This window comes from Pleuronectes platessa, chromosome 10 (assembly GCF_947347685.1).
Source record: "Pleuronectes platessa chromosome 10, fPlePla1.1, whole genome shotgun sequence".
In the NCBI taxonomy this organism is placed as follows: Eukaryota; Metazoa; Chordata; class Actinopteri; order Pleuronectiformes; family Pleuronectidae; genus Pleuronectes; species Pleuronectes platessa.
This window is the reverse complement of record NC_070635.1, coordinates 10,055,526-10,072,114: the sequence shown is the minus strand read 5'-3', so window position 1 is coordinate 10,072,114 and position 16,589 is coordinate 10,055,526. Positions and strand designations below refer to the sequence as shown.

The 16,589-nt window shown below is 45.4% G+C and overlaps 1 protein-coding gene across 2 annotated transcripts; it reads left to right on the top strand.

Moving 5' to 3' along the window:
• Window positions 1-835: 835 nt before the first annotated feature.
• prkcg (protein kinase C, gamma) lies at window positions 836-15,658 on the top strand. Of its 2 annotated transcripts, XM_053432554.1 has the most exons (17): window positions 836-1,077; window positions 3,851-3,882; window positions 4,002-4,084; window positions 4,979-5,090; window positions 5,987-6,115; window positions 6,218-6,374; window positions 6,893-7,106; window positions 7,401-7,437; window positions 7,637-7,791; window positions 10,210-10,383; window positions 10,690-10,781; window positions 11,318-11,380; window positions 11,531-11,669; window positions 13,490-13,570; window positions 13,740-13,847; window positions 14,222-14,362; window positions 15,497-15,658. In XM_053432554.1, the coding sequence occupies exons 1-17, from the start codon at window positions 836-838 to the stop codon at window positions 15,656-15,658; spliced, it is 2,121 nt and encodes a 706-aa protein (XP_053288529.1). The 2 variants fall into 2 exon arrangements, with proteins under 2 accessions (XP_053288529.1, XP_053288528.1); XM_053432553.1 differs by lacking the exon at window positions 7,401-7,437 and having other exon boundaries at window positions 6,893-7,094; window positions 7,594-7,791.
• Window positions 15,659-16,589: the final 931 nt, after the last annotated feature.

Genomic DNA, 16,589 nt, shown 5'->3' with positions numbered 1-16,589 from the left:
ATTTTTAAGCACTCTACCATTTTTCCCTCCATTCTTACTTCACCGTTTTTGATTGATTCGCTCTTGCGTCTTTGCTGAGACACCATCATTTCATCACTTTCTTTTTCTCGCAGGGTTTTTTGCTTTGGGCTTATTTATTTATTCATTAAATCTCCGTTGCTGTTTCATTTATCATTTAGGAGCGTGCAACTCTTGCACCAAAATCTCCCCAGCCAGCATTTGTCGTTTCTTTTGCACGTCACCTTCCCTTATATACATATTCTCCTGGTCCCAACTTTTTTTCTGCAAAAATGAGGCTAATTGCCAATAAGAGCAGTCAGGAAGCTGAGGGAGGAGATTGGAGCAGCTGGTGGGGGTGCTGTTGACATGGCAAAAGGAGGTCCAGTTGACATGACGACAAGGGGGAGTCGGGATGGGATATAGCCATAGTTGCCAGGGAGATGGAGATATAAGGGGAATAGTAGGAGGGACATATGGACATGTGGTATGTGGGACACACTAATGGTTCAGTGTCTCAGAGTCTCTTAGGAGAGTTTTGTCTTTGTTCACGGGCTAACCTCTGTTTCCTCTTTTCCTTTTTCACTCGTATACTTGTTGCATCTCTGGCCCGTTCACTCTTTCTCCGTCTTTCTCTCCATCACATCCCTCCTTCGCGGCTTCCTACCCTGAATCTCATGGGCCATTAACACAACTGCTTCTTCCACCATGACCCATCAAACTCTCCATCCTTCCTCCTCCCTGTCCTTGCCTCCTTCCCTCCTCCACCTCCCCATGTTCAAGGTCTTCCACTCATCACTCACTCTTCTTCTTTTTTTGACCATATTCTCCAGGCACCATGTCTACCCCGGTCTCCCCTTCCCCCTCGCTCTCCCCGTTGACACTGTCCTCCCCTACATCAGCCGCCTCCCCCGGTGCTTCCCCTTTGCCCTCGCCCCTCTCCCCTCCACCCAGAGTGCCCGTGTTCCAGAGGAAGGGAGCGCTCAAACACAAGAGGATCGTGGAGGTGAAAGACCACCAGTTCACGGCACGCTTCTTCAAACAGCCCACCTTCTGCAGCCACTGCACCGACTTCATCTGGTAACACAAACACAGACACACACACGCACACACAGCAGCACATTTGCACAGAAACCTCCCTGGCAGCTCATAAGCCGCCTCCTCAGACATCCCACTACTCCTTATTACTTTTTCTCTCTTTCGCCTACACTGACCTCATCTGATCACATAACCTCCCCTCCACACTCCCGGCGCCCACACAACACAGGAATTACTTCAGGAACTTAATATACTCATGCATAATCAAGATTTCAGTTAGGAAATGAAGTTACAGCAAACAACATGCCCACACACACAGAGGCAGGGCTGCTGGAGGAGGTATCCAGATCTTAAAGAGGAAATCCTTCCATTTTAGTCACGTCCATGAATTCAGAGACAAACTAAAGCAAGAATGGCCAAAATCAATGCACCCAATGATGAGATGTTATTATTTTAGTAAATGTGACAACACTAAACAAGACTGATGACTCCCATATTGTGCCCTGGGATAGTGTGATAGACATAAATCATTTAAAAATCCCACTGGAAGATATTAAAAATGCAGTGTCATAAAGCTGTGGGTAGTGCTGTTTTAATTAGGCCATAAAAAGTTGTCGTTTTTCGAGATGCATGTTTTTTTACAGGACATAGATGATATATGTTGCTCGGAACTCGTAATCTGAAAAGTATTTTCAGATGAATATGATGTGAAATTGCAGCATTTCCCTTGAAAAGTAAGTGGGAGGCAGAGAACACCTCATCCAAAGCCAAGAAATAGAAATACTAGATCAGGTGAGGTAACAGTGTCTCAACCTGAACTCCTGTACAGTAGAGTAATGCATTGTCTTATTCTTATGTCCATCATGCAGGCACATGAGTATTCATTTACGTAAAAGGGGAGTCTTATATACAGGCAACCATATTGTGCGTGTTTGTGTGAATTTGTGTTTGTGTGTTGGGACATATGGTGGGGGTGTATGTTGGCCATGCATGTGCCAGCAGCCTCTGGGTAGCTTTCAGGACATTTCTCCAAGTGGCTGCTGTCTTGGCTGTGGTGGGTTTTTGCGTGGCCCTTCGTTCAGGGTGAACGCTCACTTCCTTCTCACAGGAAGTGAGAGAAGCAGCAGCAGCTCGCAACCTGGGCGTTGGAGCGCCTGCAGGGACGAGCAGAGTAATTAAAGACTGTAAAACGATTATTCTAATTTGGAAATGTAAATATCTTATTTCTCAACTGGGTTAAATGTGTTTTTTTTGCGTTGTAGGGCTTCTTCAGTATCAGTTGAGGGGAATAATTTGAAAAGATAAAAACAAGCTGCCATTGATTGATGTATTAGCTGAATTTTATGTGAATGGACTCAACAAACTGTTGAATAAGAGCAGTGATGCACAACATATTAATATCAGTTATAACGATAATAATAATATAATAACTGTATTTCTGTAGCACTTAACCAAACAAGGTTACAAAGTACTCTACAATATAGATGGTAATAAACCAACACAGGAGAAAGTAACACAAATAAGAGACATAACCAAAAGAAAATATTAAAAACAAACAATATCTGTTAAAACATTCAAACGAATGATGGCTCAGTTGTGAGCAAGTGTCCCAACACACCATGACAGTGTAACAGGGAGATATACCACACTGGAGCTTAACTTACAACTATGATGTTCCTGTTGTGTAATGTCAAATTTCCCTTAATTTCTGTTTTGTTTATTTAATACATACATATATACTGTTTCATTTTTAATCAATCATTAGTAATTTGTTACTCAAACTACATATTGCATAATGTTGTTTAATATTCTGGTAATCTTATGCATTTATTCTGATGCTCTTTTTGCCAACTCTTTATATAATTGAGGAGCTTCTTCAAAGCATCATCACATTAACATGCAGAGATTCACTACACTGAATTCCCTGTGATTTCCAGCCAGGAAGCAGCACTGTCTGTCTCAGCTGATCTGTACCCGGCTCTCTGATGCTCTCTGCTGGTCCAACAGCAGAACAGGCCTCGTGCGCTCCAGTGCTGCAGTCCAGAGACTTGTGTTGAATGCTGATCGAGGATCAGACCACCCTCAACAACGCCATCCCTTATTTATTACTCAGGCAGATGGTGAGCTGATTGTAGATCAGTGATAATGGTCGGTTTCCTTCATGGACCCCTGGGCCTCTCCGGTGGGACGTTGGAGGAGCACGTCGCTGTGTCTTGTTTGTCCGACTTTTCTAAACCTCCTAATCAAAAGTTGATTCACAGCAGGCAAGCCGCTGAGTGGACTCTTTAGACAATCAATGACTTTAATTATTCAATTAAAGCTCTCAGGAGACACTGGAAAATGGCCAACACCGCAGTTCTTGAAACAGAAGAACTGTGTGTGTGTGTGTTTGTGTGTGTTTGTGTGTGTGTGTGTGTGTGTGTGTGTGTGTGTGTGTGTGTGTCTCTCTCTCTCTCTGTGTGTGTGTGGGCTAGAGAGACACAACTATTGACACTGCTCTACTTGACCTAGTCAGCACAGAGGCTCAGAAAGGACAGACACCTAAAATGCACACATCATGACGCATGTTGATCATATTGGTCGTCTCTCACGCAGCCGGCAGTGAGACAGGGTTTGTTCTCGACTTGTGCCTCCATGTCTGATGGTCGTAATGCAGCTTGGAATAATGCAACAGCACTATCTCTAGTCTTGGCAGCATTATCAAAACTCTCCGGGCTCGGAGTCTCAGAGGGAAAATACTTCATCTTAAAGTTGAAGCAGAGGAGATTGGTTTTTTTTCTTTCTCTGTCTTAATCCATGTGTCTCTCTCACTCAGGGGCATTGGCAAACAGGGATTCCAGTGTCAAGGTAGAGATAAACCTGCTGTTGTTCTCCTCTTTTACACTATTTAATCTTCTCTCCTGTTATTTTTCCGCGTGACAAATTGATTTTTGAGGATATTTTTTTCTTCTCTGTGTTTTCTTCAGTGTGCAGTTTTGTGGTGCACAAGCGATGCCACGAGTTTGTGACCTTCACGTGTCCGGGCTCCATCGCGCCCCCCAGACCAGAAGTGAGCAGATTTGTTGGCTCACACGTCTTGTGTTCCATTTCACTCAAGAATCCCCCCGTCGTCATCATATTTAAGGGGACACTTGTTGCCAGGAACTTGTGTGCATGACTCATCTGCCTATCCATCCATCCTGTGCATCACTGTGACGTCCCACCAGGCCTCTGAGATGTAGGGAGGGTAGGGGGAGAGACGGGTTGAGGGTGGAAGGGACTGAGGAGAGGGAGAAATAGAGGGTGGGTGAAGAGAGGAGAATAGCATTGTGGCATTTTATGCAATTAAAGGAGATTTGTCATTTTTCTAACTTTTTTTTTCTCCTATCAGCTAAATAGACTGCCTCAGAAATTAGGTCAAAGGGAACGAGAATCTGTGTGTGTGTGGTGTGTGTGTGTGTGTGTGTGTGTGTGTGTGTGTGTGTGTGTGTGTGTGTGTGTGTGTGTGTGAGAGAGTGCGTGTGGCGTGTGTGTGGGATGACAATGGGAAAGGATAAGAGGAGGGACAGGGTGACTGTGTTTTTAAATAGCGGCTCCGAGGAGAGAAAACACTTTGGGAGAGGAAGAGAGGGCGGAGGGAGCTGGTTTTGGTGGGGGGGGTCTGATGAGCTGAAGAGAGATAAAAATGATACATCCCTCTGTGCACAGAATACACACACTCTCTCACACTCTCACACTCACACACACACACTCGTAGCCTTGCCGAGATGCACTCTCATTTATATGTCCTCTCCCAGTGGAGAAATCTAATTGGCTTGTCCATAAATACCCCACTCTACATCTCTCCACTAATCATACTCTGCACGTATGTGTGTAAATGTGTTTATGTGTGTCTCCTCCATGATCAGTGTGTATATGTGTATCAGGTTCCTCAGTGTGTATTTTTTTTCCTGTTGTATTTCAGGACCTAAAGAGTCAGCACACATTTAAGATCCAGACCTACTCCAGTCCGACCTTCTGTGACCACTGCGGCTCGCTGCTGTACGGCCTCATACACCAGGGCATGAAATGCACCTGTGAGTTTCATCAGATACCAGAAGTGTAATACATCTGTGTCTGTGTACTTCCATTCATCATGCTACGGGGATACAAATCTGCACAGACAGGTTCATTATTGGGATTCACCTCCCAGCAGCTGGAAAAAAGCTCATTCCCTTACAAAGATCAGATCATTTTAAAGGAGTAGTTCTATATTTTTGCGGGATGTGCTCATTCATGTCCTGAATTAGATGAGGAGGCTGGCAACCAGTTGAGACGCCAGATATTCCAATATGATCGCTTTGAAACTACAATTTGTTCTTTCAGATACAGTGTGTAAAAATGTGTGCTTTAGAGATGCTTATCGGCAAATAGGTTTCCAGCCGTGACGCTGAGCCAAACAACAAACTGTCGTTTAAGTGAAGATACATGACAGTGGTATTAATCTACTCATCTAACTCAAGACAACTAAACAAATGTGTATTCCTGAAATGTTGAACTGTTCCTTTAAGATTAGGATCAGGGAATGCTGATCTAGGTATGGTCAAGGCATCGGTAAAGGTGCTGCTATGGTAAATGCTCTGTATTTACCATTCACACATCTACACACATACATACTGCACTAAACTCAGCACTATTTCTAAGATACACTTGTATCTTGCCCAAAGACACTTTGGAAAGCAGTCTAGGGGAGCTGGGGATGGAACCAGCGACCTTCTGATTATCGGACACCACTATCCTTGAGATATGACAAGAATGAGATAAGTGTGGTGGCAGTAGGTTGTCCACTGAACCAGAAGGTTCTTTGTTCCATCCCTGGCTCCCGCAGTCCAAACGCCGACCCTGACACTGAACTCTCAGATCTCTGTTTTGGGCATAATATATACGAGTGTGTTATATTATACTTGTGTTTTGTGTGTCTTCATATGCTGAGGTTGTGACATGAACGTCCATCGGCGATGTGAGACAAGTGTTCCCAGCCTGTGCGGTCAGGACCACACAGAGAAGAGAGGAAGAATCCAACTGACAGTCAGAGGAGAGAAGGAGGACGTCTATGTCACAGGTGAGAGAAGCCTTTTTAAAGTTTTCAACACAAAAAGACAGATTTCAGGTGTAATGAAGGGTTTCTCTGTCTATACTTCCAATCACTCTGCTCTCTCTCCAGTCCTGGAGGCTCGTAACCTGATGCCCATGGATCCTAATGGCCTGTCGGACCCCTATGTTAAACTGAAATTGATTCCGGACCCGAGGAGCCACAGCAAACAGAAGACCAAGACCATTCGTTCCACACTCAATCCCGTCTGGAATGAGAGTTTCACTTTGTGAGTCAGTGTTAACTTTGATCCAAGGTGAAAAAGAAACAAGGTTTTAGGACTTTCAAATAAAATGTTCCAGAAATGGAGATTACAGGTTTCAAAATGACCCTGAAAGATAAAGAAAGGGGATGGAATATACAAGCAGATTACTCTGAATATAAAGTACAGATTAGGAATTCATCCATGTTATCTTGTATCCACAGTTTCCTATATGTTTTGGTTCAGTCGACTGAAGGTAGTTTTTCTTTACTTTATTAGAAATCTTGAAATTGTCACACAGATGAACATATCAGCAGTGGTGGAGGAAGTACAAATTAATAGAAAAATATACTCAAGTAAAAGTACCTCGGAACTTTTCTACTTGAGTAAATAAATCTACTAAAGTAAAGTACAGATACATGGAAAATGTACAATAAGTATGTAAATGGACTTTGTCAGATCCCAGCACTACATTTAAGACAAATTCCTACGGTGTCATTGTGCGTCATTGTGTTGCTTCTAAGAAAGTTTGTTTGTGTGTGTAGCTCAGTGCGTGGTCACCAGTGGGACAGGCGACTGTCAGTGGAGGTCTGGGACTGGGACCGCACGTCCAGGAACGATTTCATGGGGGCGCTGTCGTTCGGGGTGAGTGAGATCTTCAGGCGTCCCATCAGCGGCTGGTTCAAACTGCTGGCCCAGGATGAGGGAGAGTACTACAACATCCCGGTGCCAGACCCGGACCTGCAGGTAGGACCCACTGTGTTTCTCATCTGTAAAAACCACTGCATCATCTTCAAGGTGAACACAATTTAACACCGTGTAAACTGTGGAGCGGCCCTTTATTTAGTATCATGTAAATGAGCATTCATCCTAACGCCTTGGATTTGGCTTTATCAGCTTGTAATTACCTACATCTAATAAACAGATGCCACTGCTCACGCTGGGTCAGGATTTTTAACTTTCTCCCTACTTACAATTCTATCTGAGAAAGAATACATGGAAGATTTATGCCTGGTGTTGCAGATAAGTAATTCGATAATAAATTATATAAAGGCCCCTCCCTCCTCCGTTACGCGGTGTCTCCACCAGGGTGCAGGATTGTCCTGGCTGACTTTAATCTAAATCCAGGGGTAGGACGGGGTTCAGTTTGTGTGGTGGTCACGTGTGTTAATGCTGTGCTGTAGTGTTCTGTGCCGGACGGGATCCAGTCATTCACTTCTCAACCTTCATGGATCATTCTCTGTAGGAGCCTCAGCTGGATGCCTCAATACCCTCGGTGCCTCAAGCAGTACCTGCCCCGCTGTCTGAACCCTTCCCTACGGCCCTGTCCCCGACCCCTGTCTCGCCCTGTCCACCCGTCCACAGCCCCCTCCCCAGCATAGTCAAAGTGGGCATCAACGACTTTAACTTCCTCATGGTGCTGGGCAAAGGCAGCTTTGGCAAGGTAAACACACACAGACACACACACACACACACACACACACACACACACAATTAGCAGCTCTGATCCAACAGCAGTAAGTGATATCACAGGTCATTCATCCATGCAGACCAAAACAACAATTATTCTTGGCTTTAAATTACTTCTTCTCCCCGACCTTCAGTTTGCATTTCATTCAGCAGAAAACGTCTCCTCTCTCACTAACGTGCCAATTGTCTCCTTCCACTTCCATATTATTAATTTAACCCCTCGCTTCTTCTGAGCTGTCAGCAGTCGTGAGCTCGGGCTGGCCGCCTTCCTGCTCCTGGAGGTGTTTCATTTCAAGGGAGCCTCTGCTCTCCATTTTCTCTTTAATTCCCCAGTAGATGAGCCATAATGAGGGAGAGAGTGGAGTTCCGAGTCCTTCTTCCTCCTCTGAAATCCCGCTCTGCTGTTTCATAACTGTCAGAGGAGAGTCTACAGAGGACGGGAGAAATAGACTCGACTTACGTAAGATGTGTGAGAAAAAAAAGAAGACGACGACCCAAGAAAGGAGAGACAGACCCCGGGGCTGCTGAGTGAGGGAAAGTGAGAAAGAGACGGAGAGATGGAGGGAGGCATCACTGTGCCGCAGAAAGGGACAGAATGACAGAGAGGAAACTGGATATCAAGAGGAGGAACGAGACAAAAGGACCACACTGCTCCAAAGTTTTCGAACGACTCAGCTTTTCAGTTTTTTTTACTGAAATTCACAAACTTCACGTCCAGAGAATATCCGTAAATGTAGATAGTAAAAACTATGATTTATTTGTTTTTACTGTGATTACCACTGTTGCTTCACAACATGAAGGTTCTTGGTTCCAATCCTGGTCTGCCCTACGGCCTCTCTGGTGCAGTGTGCATGTTCTCCTTGTGTCTTCCTGGGATTTCTCCGGCTTCCTTCAAACACATGTAGATTGATGTGAGGTTGATTGGAGACTCTAAATCGACCATAGGTGTGAATATGAGTGTGAATGGCTGTTTGTCTGAAGAGCTGTCCAGAGTGTACTCCAGGGATCGATGAAAGGATGGACGGATGGACGGACGGATGAACGGATGGACACATATAAAGAGCCCTGCTTTTGTGTGACTTAGTTTAGAGACCACAGAGAAGGGCAGAGCAGACAGAGGGTGGCGGGATTCCTCTCCGGGACAGTTCATCAATATCCCTGCACACACACACACATTCACATTCACACTCTCTCTCTCTCACACATTCCCACCCGCTCACACAGAGGACACACACACACGCAGCCTCCCTCACCTTCGTGCAGCCATATTGATTTCTGAGGAATGAAGCTGTGTAATTTTCGGTCCTGTTCGCCACCGTTTGAAGGAACGATGAGATCCTTTATCTCCAGCAGCCAGCGGCCATCACGGCACACAATCAACCAGCCCATTTCACACTGTACTGTATCAGCACTTTCCAGTGCTCCTGACTATATCTGACCCACTAAACCTGAGGCCATGTGGTTCACAGTGTGGAAAAATGAGAGCGTCATCGGCTCTGGGAGCATCACGCTGGGAGCCAGTTTCACAGGAGAAAACAGACACTAAATATATAGATTTAATATCTGACAAACAACATGAGAGCTGCCTCACTTGTTAATTTATTATATTAACTTGTCTTGAAATCTTATCGCAACATTAAATTTAGTTGTTTGATGATAACAAATACCAGGGACAGAGTATCAATCAACCAACAGGATTTTAATTAAACGTGTACCCTCAAACAATTAGGTAAAATGACATAAATGAATAATTTTCATATGCAAACATGAATCAACAGTGAGCAATTGTTTAGCATGTCATTTAATCTAATGCAAAAATATTGCATATGTGCATCAAAAGCACAAAATCACTTTATTACAACAGTACTAATAGTTTGCATTATAACACTTTATCCAGTGTGAGAAATTAAGCTTTAATGAGAGATGCATCCACATTGAACACTGTTATGAATATTGAGCACTTCATCCATCCATATGCTGCTGGTCGCTAGTTTATCGCAGGGCCGACGTCCAGAGACAGACGACCATTCACTCTCACAGCTTCAGTCACGTGACCATCTCCGTCTGCATGTCTTTGGACTGTGGGAGGAAGCTGGAAGGAGACCCACACAAACAGAGAACATAGACACAGAAAGGCAGGGACTCAAACCAGAAACCTTCCCGCTGCTCCACCATGTCACCGTCTACGTCAAAGCAATGAAAAAACTCTGTTGATGTTTTTCAGCCTCTGCACTTGTCATCTTCTTCTCAGCTTGTGCAGTGTCTATAAATACACTTTTTGTTTATTTATGGATCCCAGCAGTTGAAAGACTCTACAGTGTCCCCTCTTAAAACTGGCATGATGCTTTGTTGTTACAGTAACTTATCCTCTTGCCTCTGTGTTTCTGCTCAGGTGCTGCTGGCGGAGGAGAGAGGCAGCGAGCGTCTGTTCGCGGTCAAAGTGTTGAAGAAGGACGTCCTCTTCCAGGACGAGGACACGGAGAGCGCCCTGGTGGAGCGGAGGGTCCTGGCGCTCTCCTCTCGCCCTCACTTCCTCACGTCGCTCTACTGCGCCTTCCAGAGTGAGGTGTGTGTGTGTCTGTATGTGTGTGTAGAAGGTGTGAAGGGTCGGTCTCAAATGAACCACATAACTTTCATTAAATTGTCCATAAACCTGTTTGACATTTGGTCTGCGTCGTTCTCCCAGGAGTTGTTTCGGTCCAGGTTGGCTGAGAATTTCGATTAATAAATGAAATAATTAGCTTGCTTTCTTTAACAAGGTCCTCGGTCCTGGCGGAGGGGTTTTAACAGATTGCTTTTTAATTTGGACAAGAGGTCATTATGTATGGAGTGTGTGTGAATGTGTGTGTGTGTGTGTGTGTCATTTCTGCAGGAGCGCCTGTATTACGTGATGGAATATGTCAACGGAGGAGACCTGATGTTCCACATTCAGATAGTTGGCAAGTTCAAAGAGCCTCATGCAGCGTATGTAGTTTAAAAAGCTCTTTTCTCTTGTACCTTTAATCACGGCCCTCATCTACAGCGTCTCATTTCCTGCCTTTGTCATGAAACTCTCTGATCCTCTGCGCACACACTTGTTCATTATTCTCCTCGATTCATAAAAAGTCATCAACTCAAGTACCGGCCCTCATCTCTTTCCTCCCGACTTTCTCCTCCCCCCAATCTCATCTCTTCATCTACATTCTCTCTCCCCCCCTGGCTGTTCATCTAATCAATAATCTTTGATCAATCATCTAAAACAATTTTTTTTTTCTGATGCATATTTCCAGCTCCCTTTCTTCATCTTTTTTCCCCCCCATCTTTCATCTCTTTGGTTACTGTCCCTTTCATCACCCTTCCGCAGCTCCACTCCCTCTCTCCTCTCCTCTCCTCTTGTCATCATCCTCTTTTGAATTAACTGAAAACATAAAGCAACCAGTAGTGAGCGTCCCCCCCCCCCCCACCACCACCAACACCCCTCCACCCTCATCTCCCCTCTCTCCTCTCTCCTCTCCCTGCAGGTTCTATGCAGCAGAGATCGCGGTGGGCCTCTTCTACCTCCACAGCAAAGGCATCATCTACAGGTACAGAGCCGCGCGGCCACGGCTCGGTGCTGCCGTCGCCGCCCTGACACAGATTGATCATGTCTTCTCTGGCTAATGACGGTTGTAAAGGTGTTATCTATCAAAAATGATTCATACCGGTGCGATCAATCTTGCTTCTCTCTCTCCCAGGGATCTGAAGCTGGATAATGTGCTGCTGGACAGCGAGGGCCACATAAAGATAGCCGACTTCGGGATGTGCAGGGAGGGCATGTTCGAGGGCGACACCACTCGCACCTTCTGCGGCACCCCTGATTACATCGCCCCCGAGGTACACTGACACCCGCCCTCTGTCCACAGGCCGCCGTCGCCATCCCATCCCCCCCCCCCGTGTTTCACCCCTCGTTGTTTGCCTGACCTGTGTTTGCAGCGAACCGAGACTATGTGTCGCGTCCCTGCTGCAGCTCCTCTCGTCTGCTCCGTCCTGCCTGACCTTGTCAGCATTTTTGAATAATTTACTCCCCATAATTCAGTTAGTAGTGGTGTGTGTGTCTGTGTGTGTGTGTGTGTGTATGTGTGTGCTTGTGGACATTACATAAATCCTAACTGTCCTTCAGAAACCCTGTATTACCACGTTATCCCTTTTCTCTGTAAATCTTCTTCTTCAGTCTTTCTTAAACCAAAATAAAGGAGCAGTTTATTTTATTGAGACAGGTTTTGTTTGCTGTAAACATTCCTCCGGTTCATACACGTCTACAAAAGATCATACTTCCAATGTGTGGAGAGCAAGAGTGCTCGTTCCAAACAATGTCTAAAGTTTATTCGAAGCTTATATGAGGTCTCAGAAGACTGAAATGGATTTATCATTAAACGAACCATCGTGGTGCAAGATTTCAAACATCCCTCTTTGTGTTTCCCCCGGCTGTGTGTCTGTGCAGCGGAGGGAGAGGGAGGAAAAGGGAATTTTTAATTAACAAGACGTTAACTCCTGTAACTCAGACCCCTGAGGCCTCCTATTAGCTTTGGCCGAAGGTTTTCATGTATTTTTACACAGAAAACGGACACTGCATCACAAACACCAGAAACTAACTTGTTCCAGTGTTCAGGAGTCAGAGCTGGTTGTCCATTGACCAAAGGTCAGCGGTTCGAATCCTCACTTCCCCCCTCCGCCCATTGTCCTGAACCCCAATATACCCCCGATGGTTGTGCCTGCAGTGTGTGAATGTGTGATGGGGGGGAGTGCAGCATATAGCCGCGCCGTATGGGTGAATGCGACTTGTACTGTAAATTGCTTCGAGTGCTATACAAATACAATCCATTTACCATATGTGAACCCATCTCTTGTTTTCAATCCATCCTGTGATGTTCATACACTCGCTCACGGAGTTCAGCGCGAGTGAACTCTCTCAACATGATATAATAAATGTCAATGGCAAATAGCGTCTCCTCTGAAAGGCTATAAACAGTGGAGGTGATTTCGCTTGACACGCTTTTGATATGTTAAATATCTCCGCGCTGGATGTTTACGTTACAAATCCTGTGAAATATCTGTGTGTGTGTTTCTGTGTGAAGCCGTCACACACACATGAATGCAGCGAGTGTGTGAGGCAGCTATCCAGCCTGTTTGATTTGTGGACTGGTAGTAGACAGATCCAGTGAAGAGAGGAGGAGAGGACGTGGCTGTTGTGCACGTCTTTGATATTGTAAACCTCGCAATGGAACCCCTGGGTATTGACTCTCTTATGTAAACACCCATTGATTCTTCTGCATCTGCCATTTTGGAAGAGATACAATATATTTCCCCAGGGGCTGGGGATTGCACACACACACACAAACGCACGGCAGGGAAACAAACAAACACAAAAACAAGCACACATGTGCATGTAGACACACACAAGCAGGCAAACGCACAAATCCAAAGTCATGTGTTGATTATTCCTGAGCCCATTCATATATTTACCCTCCCTAATGCCGCACTTTCTCTTTTTCCTCTCGCTCGGCTTTTCACACCGGCTGTTTATCCTCTGAGCAGCCGACTGCTACAACTCGGCTGCCTCTAACTCTCCCCGTCTTCCTTTCACTTCTTCAACTCTGCGCCGTCGTCCTGCTTCCTCATCTCCTTTCCTCTTTTATTCTCTCTATTCTTTTCAGATCGTGGCATACCAGCCCTATGATAAGTCGGTGGACTGGTGGTCTTTTGGAGTGCTGCTGTATGAAATGCTGGCAGGACAGGTAACAGTTGGCTTAATCCTATCGTACATCCATGTGCGCGCTTAAGCTTAAGCCCCCAGTCCTTTGTAACCACTTTCCAAAGAACTTACATTTCAATATATTTGCTCAGATCCTCATGCCTACTCTCGACTTCTCTCTCTCCCTCTCTCTCTCTCTCTCTTCCTTGTAGCCCCCGTTTGATGGTATCGATGAGGAGGAGCTGTTTCAGTCCATCATGGAGCAGAACGTGTCTTACCCCAAGACTCTCACCCGTGAAGCTGTTGCCATCTGCAAGGGAGTGAGTCATACACCCATTCGCTCATAGATAATTAAGATAATTCTATGTGTAAATCAGACTTTTTGTATGAACCAACAACACATTTTAGAATACATTTGAATAATGAGGAAATCAGATATGAAAACAACTTAAACTGATCCTTTTCTTGACGGGAGACTGCTACCACTCCCTTGAATGAGACACTAGCTGGAGCAGCTGCTACATGAACTCTGCCTCCATTCATGGTGCACTCGCAATCAAGATAAATGTGCATTGACATAAGAAGAAAAATCACATATCAGAGAAATAAATAAAGCAAAGCAAATGTATAGGCCCTGATTATAGTCATGCTGTTCTTTCCTCTGCTCTCATTTCCCCCTCCCTCCCTCCTCCAGCTCCTGACGAAGCACCCGGCGAAGCGTCTGGGCGGAGGAGAGGACGCAGAGAGAGAGATTAGGGAGCATCCGTTCTTCCGCTGGATTGACTGGGACCGTCTGGAGAGACTGGAGATACCGCCGCCCTTCAAACCCAGAACTGTCAGTTTAACAGATGGACTCCACAAATCCCTCTCTTTCTCTTTCGTCCTTTTATTCTTTCGTTCGTTCTTTCGTTCCTTCCATACCTCTTGTCAAGGTGAAAGCGGTTCTCGTTCTGAGTTGTTTTCAAGTTGCAAACTTTTGCTTTAAACAGTCTAGCCACACGCCATTATCTCTCTACTTCTCCACGGACCTTCACTGCTTCGTTCAGCATCCACATAGTTCAAAGTATTCATTCTTCTTTGCAGAATATACAGGATGTGGGCTCTTCTTTTTTTTCTAAATTGTGGTGATAATGTTTTTGATGGTCTTTTTGGTTATAATAATCCTGTCCCCAGCTCCCAATGTGTGCAGTTATTTCCTCTCTAACCCATTTTTCTGACAAAGAGCCAGTTTTTTGGCTGTCTAAACACAAAGAACTGGTCTGTGATCAGACTCTGGCTCCGACCCGGCCCTTGAACTTCCTTAGTGTTGAGAAGGGGAATTAGAGAATTGAAGCTGTCACTTCTTCCCATCTGTCTCCTTCTATCTCTCCGTCTCCGTGCGCGGCTCCTCTCTCAGCCCTCCACTTTGTGCTGGCCATTTCCCCCCCTCCTCTCCTCTCCTCTCGGCTCTAACAACCCTCTCTCCCTCCCACTTTCTTTTCTCTCTTTCATCACCTCCGCCGGTACCTGGAGACGGGCTCTGAGCGCTCGGGCACAGACAGTCCAGTCACAACAGACAGGCCCCTCTGACCTTGAGGTCCTTCCTTCTCCTTCCATATGCAAATGTGTGTCATCATTAGCCCGCCACACACCGGTCTCTGGCCTCCGCTGGCCAGTGGTGAGGTGTGCCTTGATTGAGCCGAGCGTGCTCTGGGGTTAGAGGCCAGGCCCATTAGCTAAATGAGATTCATACCCTCCAGCAGAGCCACTGTCTTATTCTGTAAAGGAGCAGGAGAAGAGACGTGAGCAGCTTTCTGCCGACAGTCGTGAGGTAGACGGGGAAAGGGGGGGGGGGGGGGGGATACCGCACATTATTTATTTTGTGTCTTTTTCAGGAGGAGGTTTAATGTGGATATGATGAGTTTTAATCCTGCATGTATCCTCTTAATCTTTTATGTACATTCCTTCTTTTTTTTCTTTTCTTCATCAGGGCGGAAAAAAAGGTGAAAACTTCGACAAGTTCTTCACTGCAGCTCCGTCGGTGCTCACTCCCTCCGACCCGGACATAATGGAAGCCATCAACCAGGATGACTTCGAAGGCTTCTCCTTCCTCAACCCAGACTTTGCCCCCTCGCCTCTCACCGCTGTTTGAAAATAGCTCCCACGCCCCTTTTAAATGTAATCTCCTTATTGATAGTAGTTTTATAACAGAGAAATTGAAAGTCCTCTCATATTCAGATTCTGACGTTTACACAAACCTGCCAAGACACCTTTGTATCCATGCACTCTATTCGATGTATGTATTTCATCTAGATAGTCTCAGAATATGCAGAGATATGCAATTATTATAGATTACCATTTTAGAGTTTCTGTTTTTGTAAGACGTCCTTTAACTTGATATAAGACGGCTGTAGTGTGACTGTAGTATGATCACATACTGTACTTCACCTCTATGCATGCACTGTTTGTAGAATGAACTACTAGGAATAGATTATCCAAGAAAGATAGACAACCAATTCATTTTCAACATTTCCCACTGTTTTGATGAGCACCATCTTGTGTTGGAGAAGCCAAACAAAGACATGGTTCAGCTCCAGGTAGAGGGCAGAACCAGTCTGTCCATTTTTAATCATTTTTCATTTCATAAGCAGGAGTTTTCCTGAGAGGTCTGCTCCAGTTTAACACGGCACAGTAGCTCGGCATCCAAACCCCTTCAATATCTCAATATCTATGATAGGAGCTGCATGGGCCACAATGGCCTCCCGTGGAAGAGCTCAGTCAGGTTCCTGTGGCCCGGCTGGACCTCTCGGCTAACGTCACACCAGCGACCTCCTGTGACCCAGTGAGACAGTGAAACAGCTCCGCGGGCACGATGTGACGGTTAATGCAGGAAACAGCACTGCCCTGCAGCTCAGTCACACGCGGCCAGGAGGCGGGCCTCACATTACTGCATCATTTTTTCTTCACAGATTAGTTTTACCTCGTGTTTTCTTTCCTATTACTCCTCTGCTAAGTATGGAATTAGGCCTAGCAAATTACAGTATATGGCCTCCTTTTGAAACCATGCATTTGCACTGAAATAT

Excerpts from the sequence above, each read along its gene's own strand:
- prkcg (XM_053432554.1), top strand. The coding sequence starts at position 836 with ATGTCTACCCCGGTCTCCCCTTCCCCCTCGCTCTCCCCGTTGACACTG. Across the intron at positions 13,571-13,739 it reads ATGAAATGCTGGCAGGACAG|CCCCCGTTTGATGGTATCGA; the intron begins GTAACAGTTGGC and ends TCTTCCTTGTAG. Across the intron at positions 13,848-14,221 it reads CTGTTGCCATCTGCAAGGGA|CTCCTGACGAAGCACCCGGC; the intron begins GTGAGTCATACA and ends TCCCTCCTCCAG.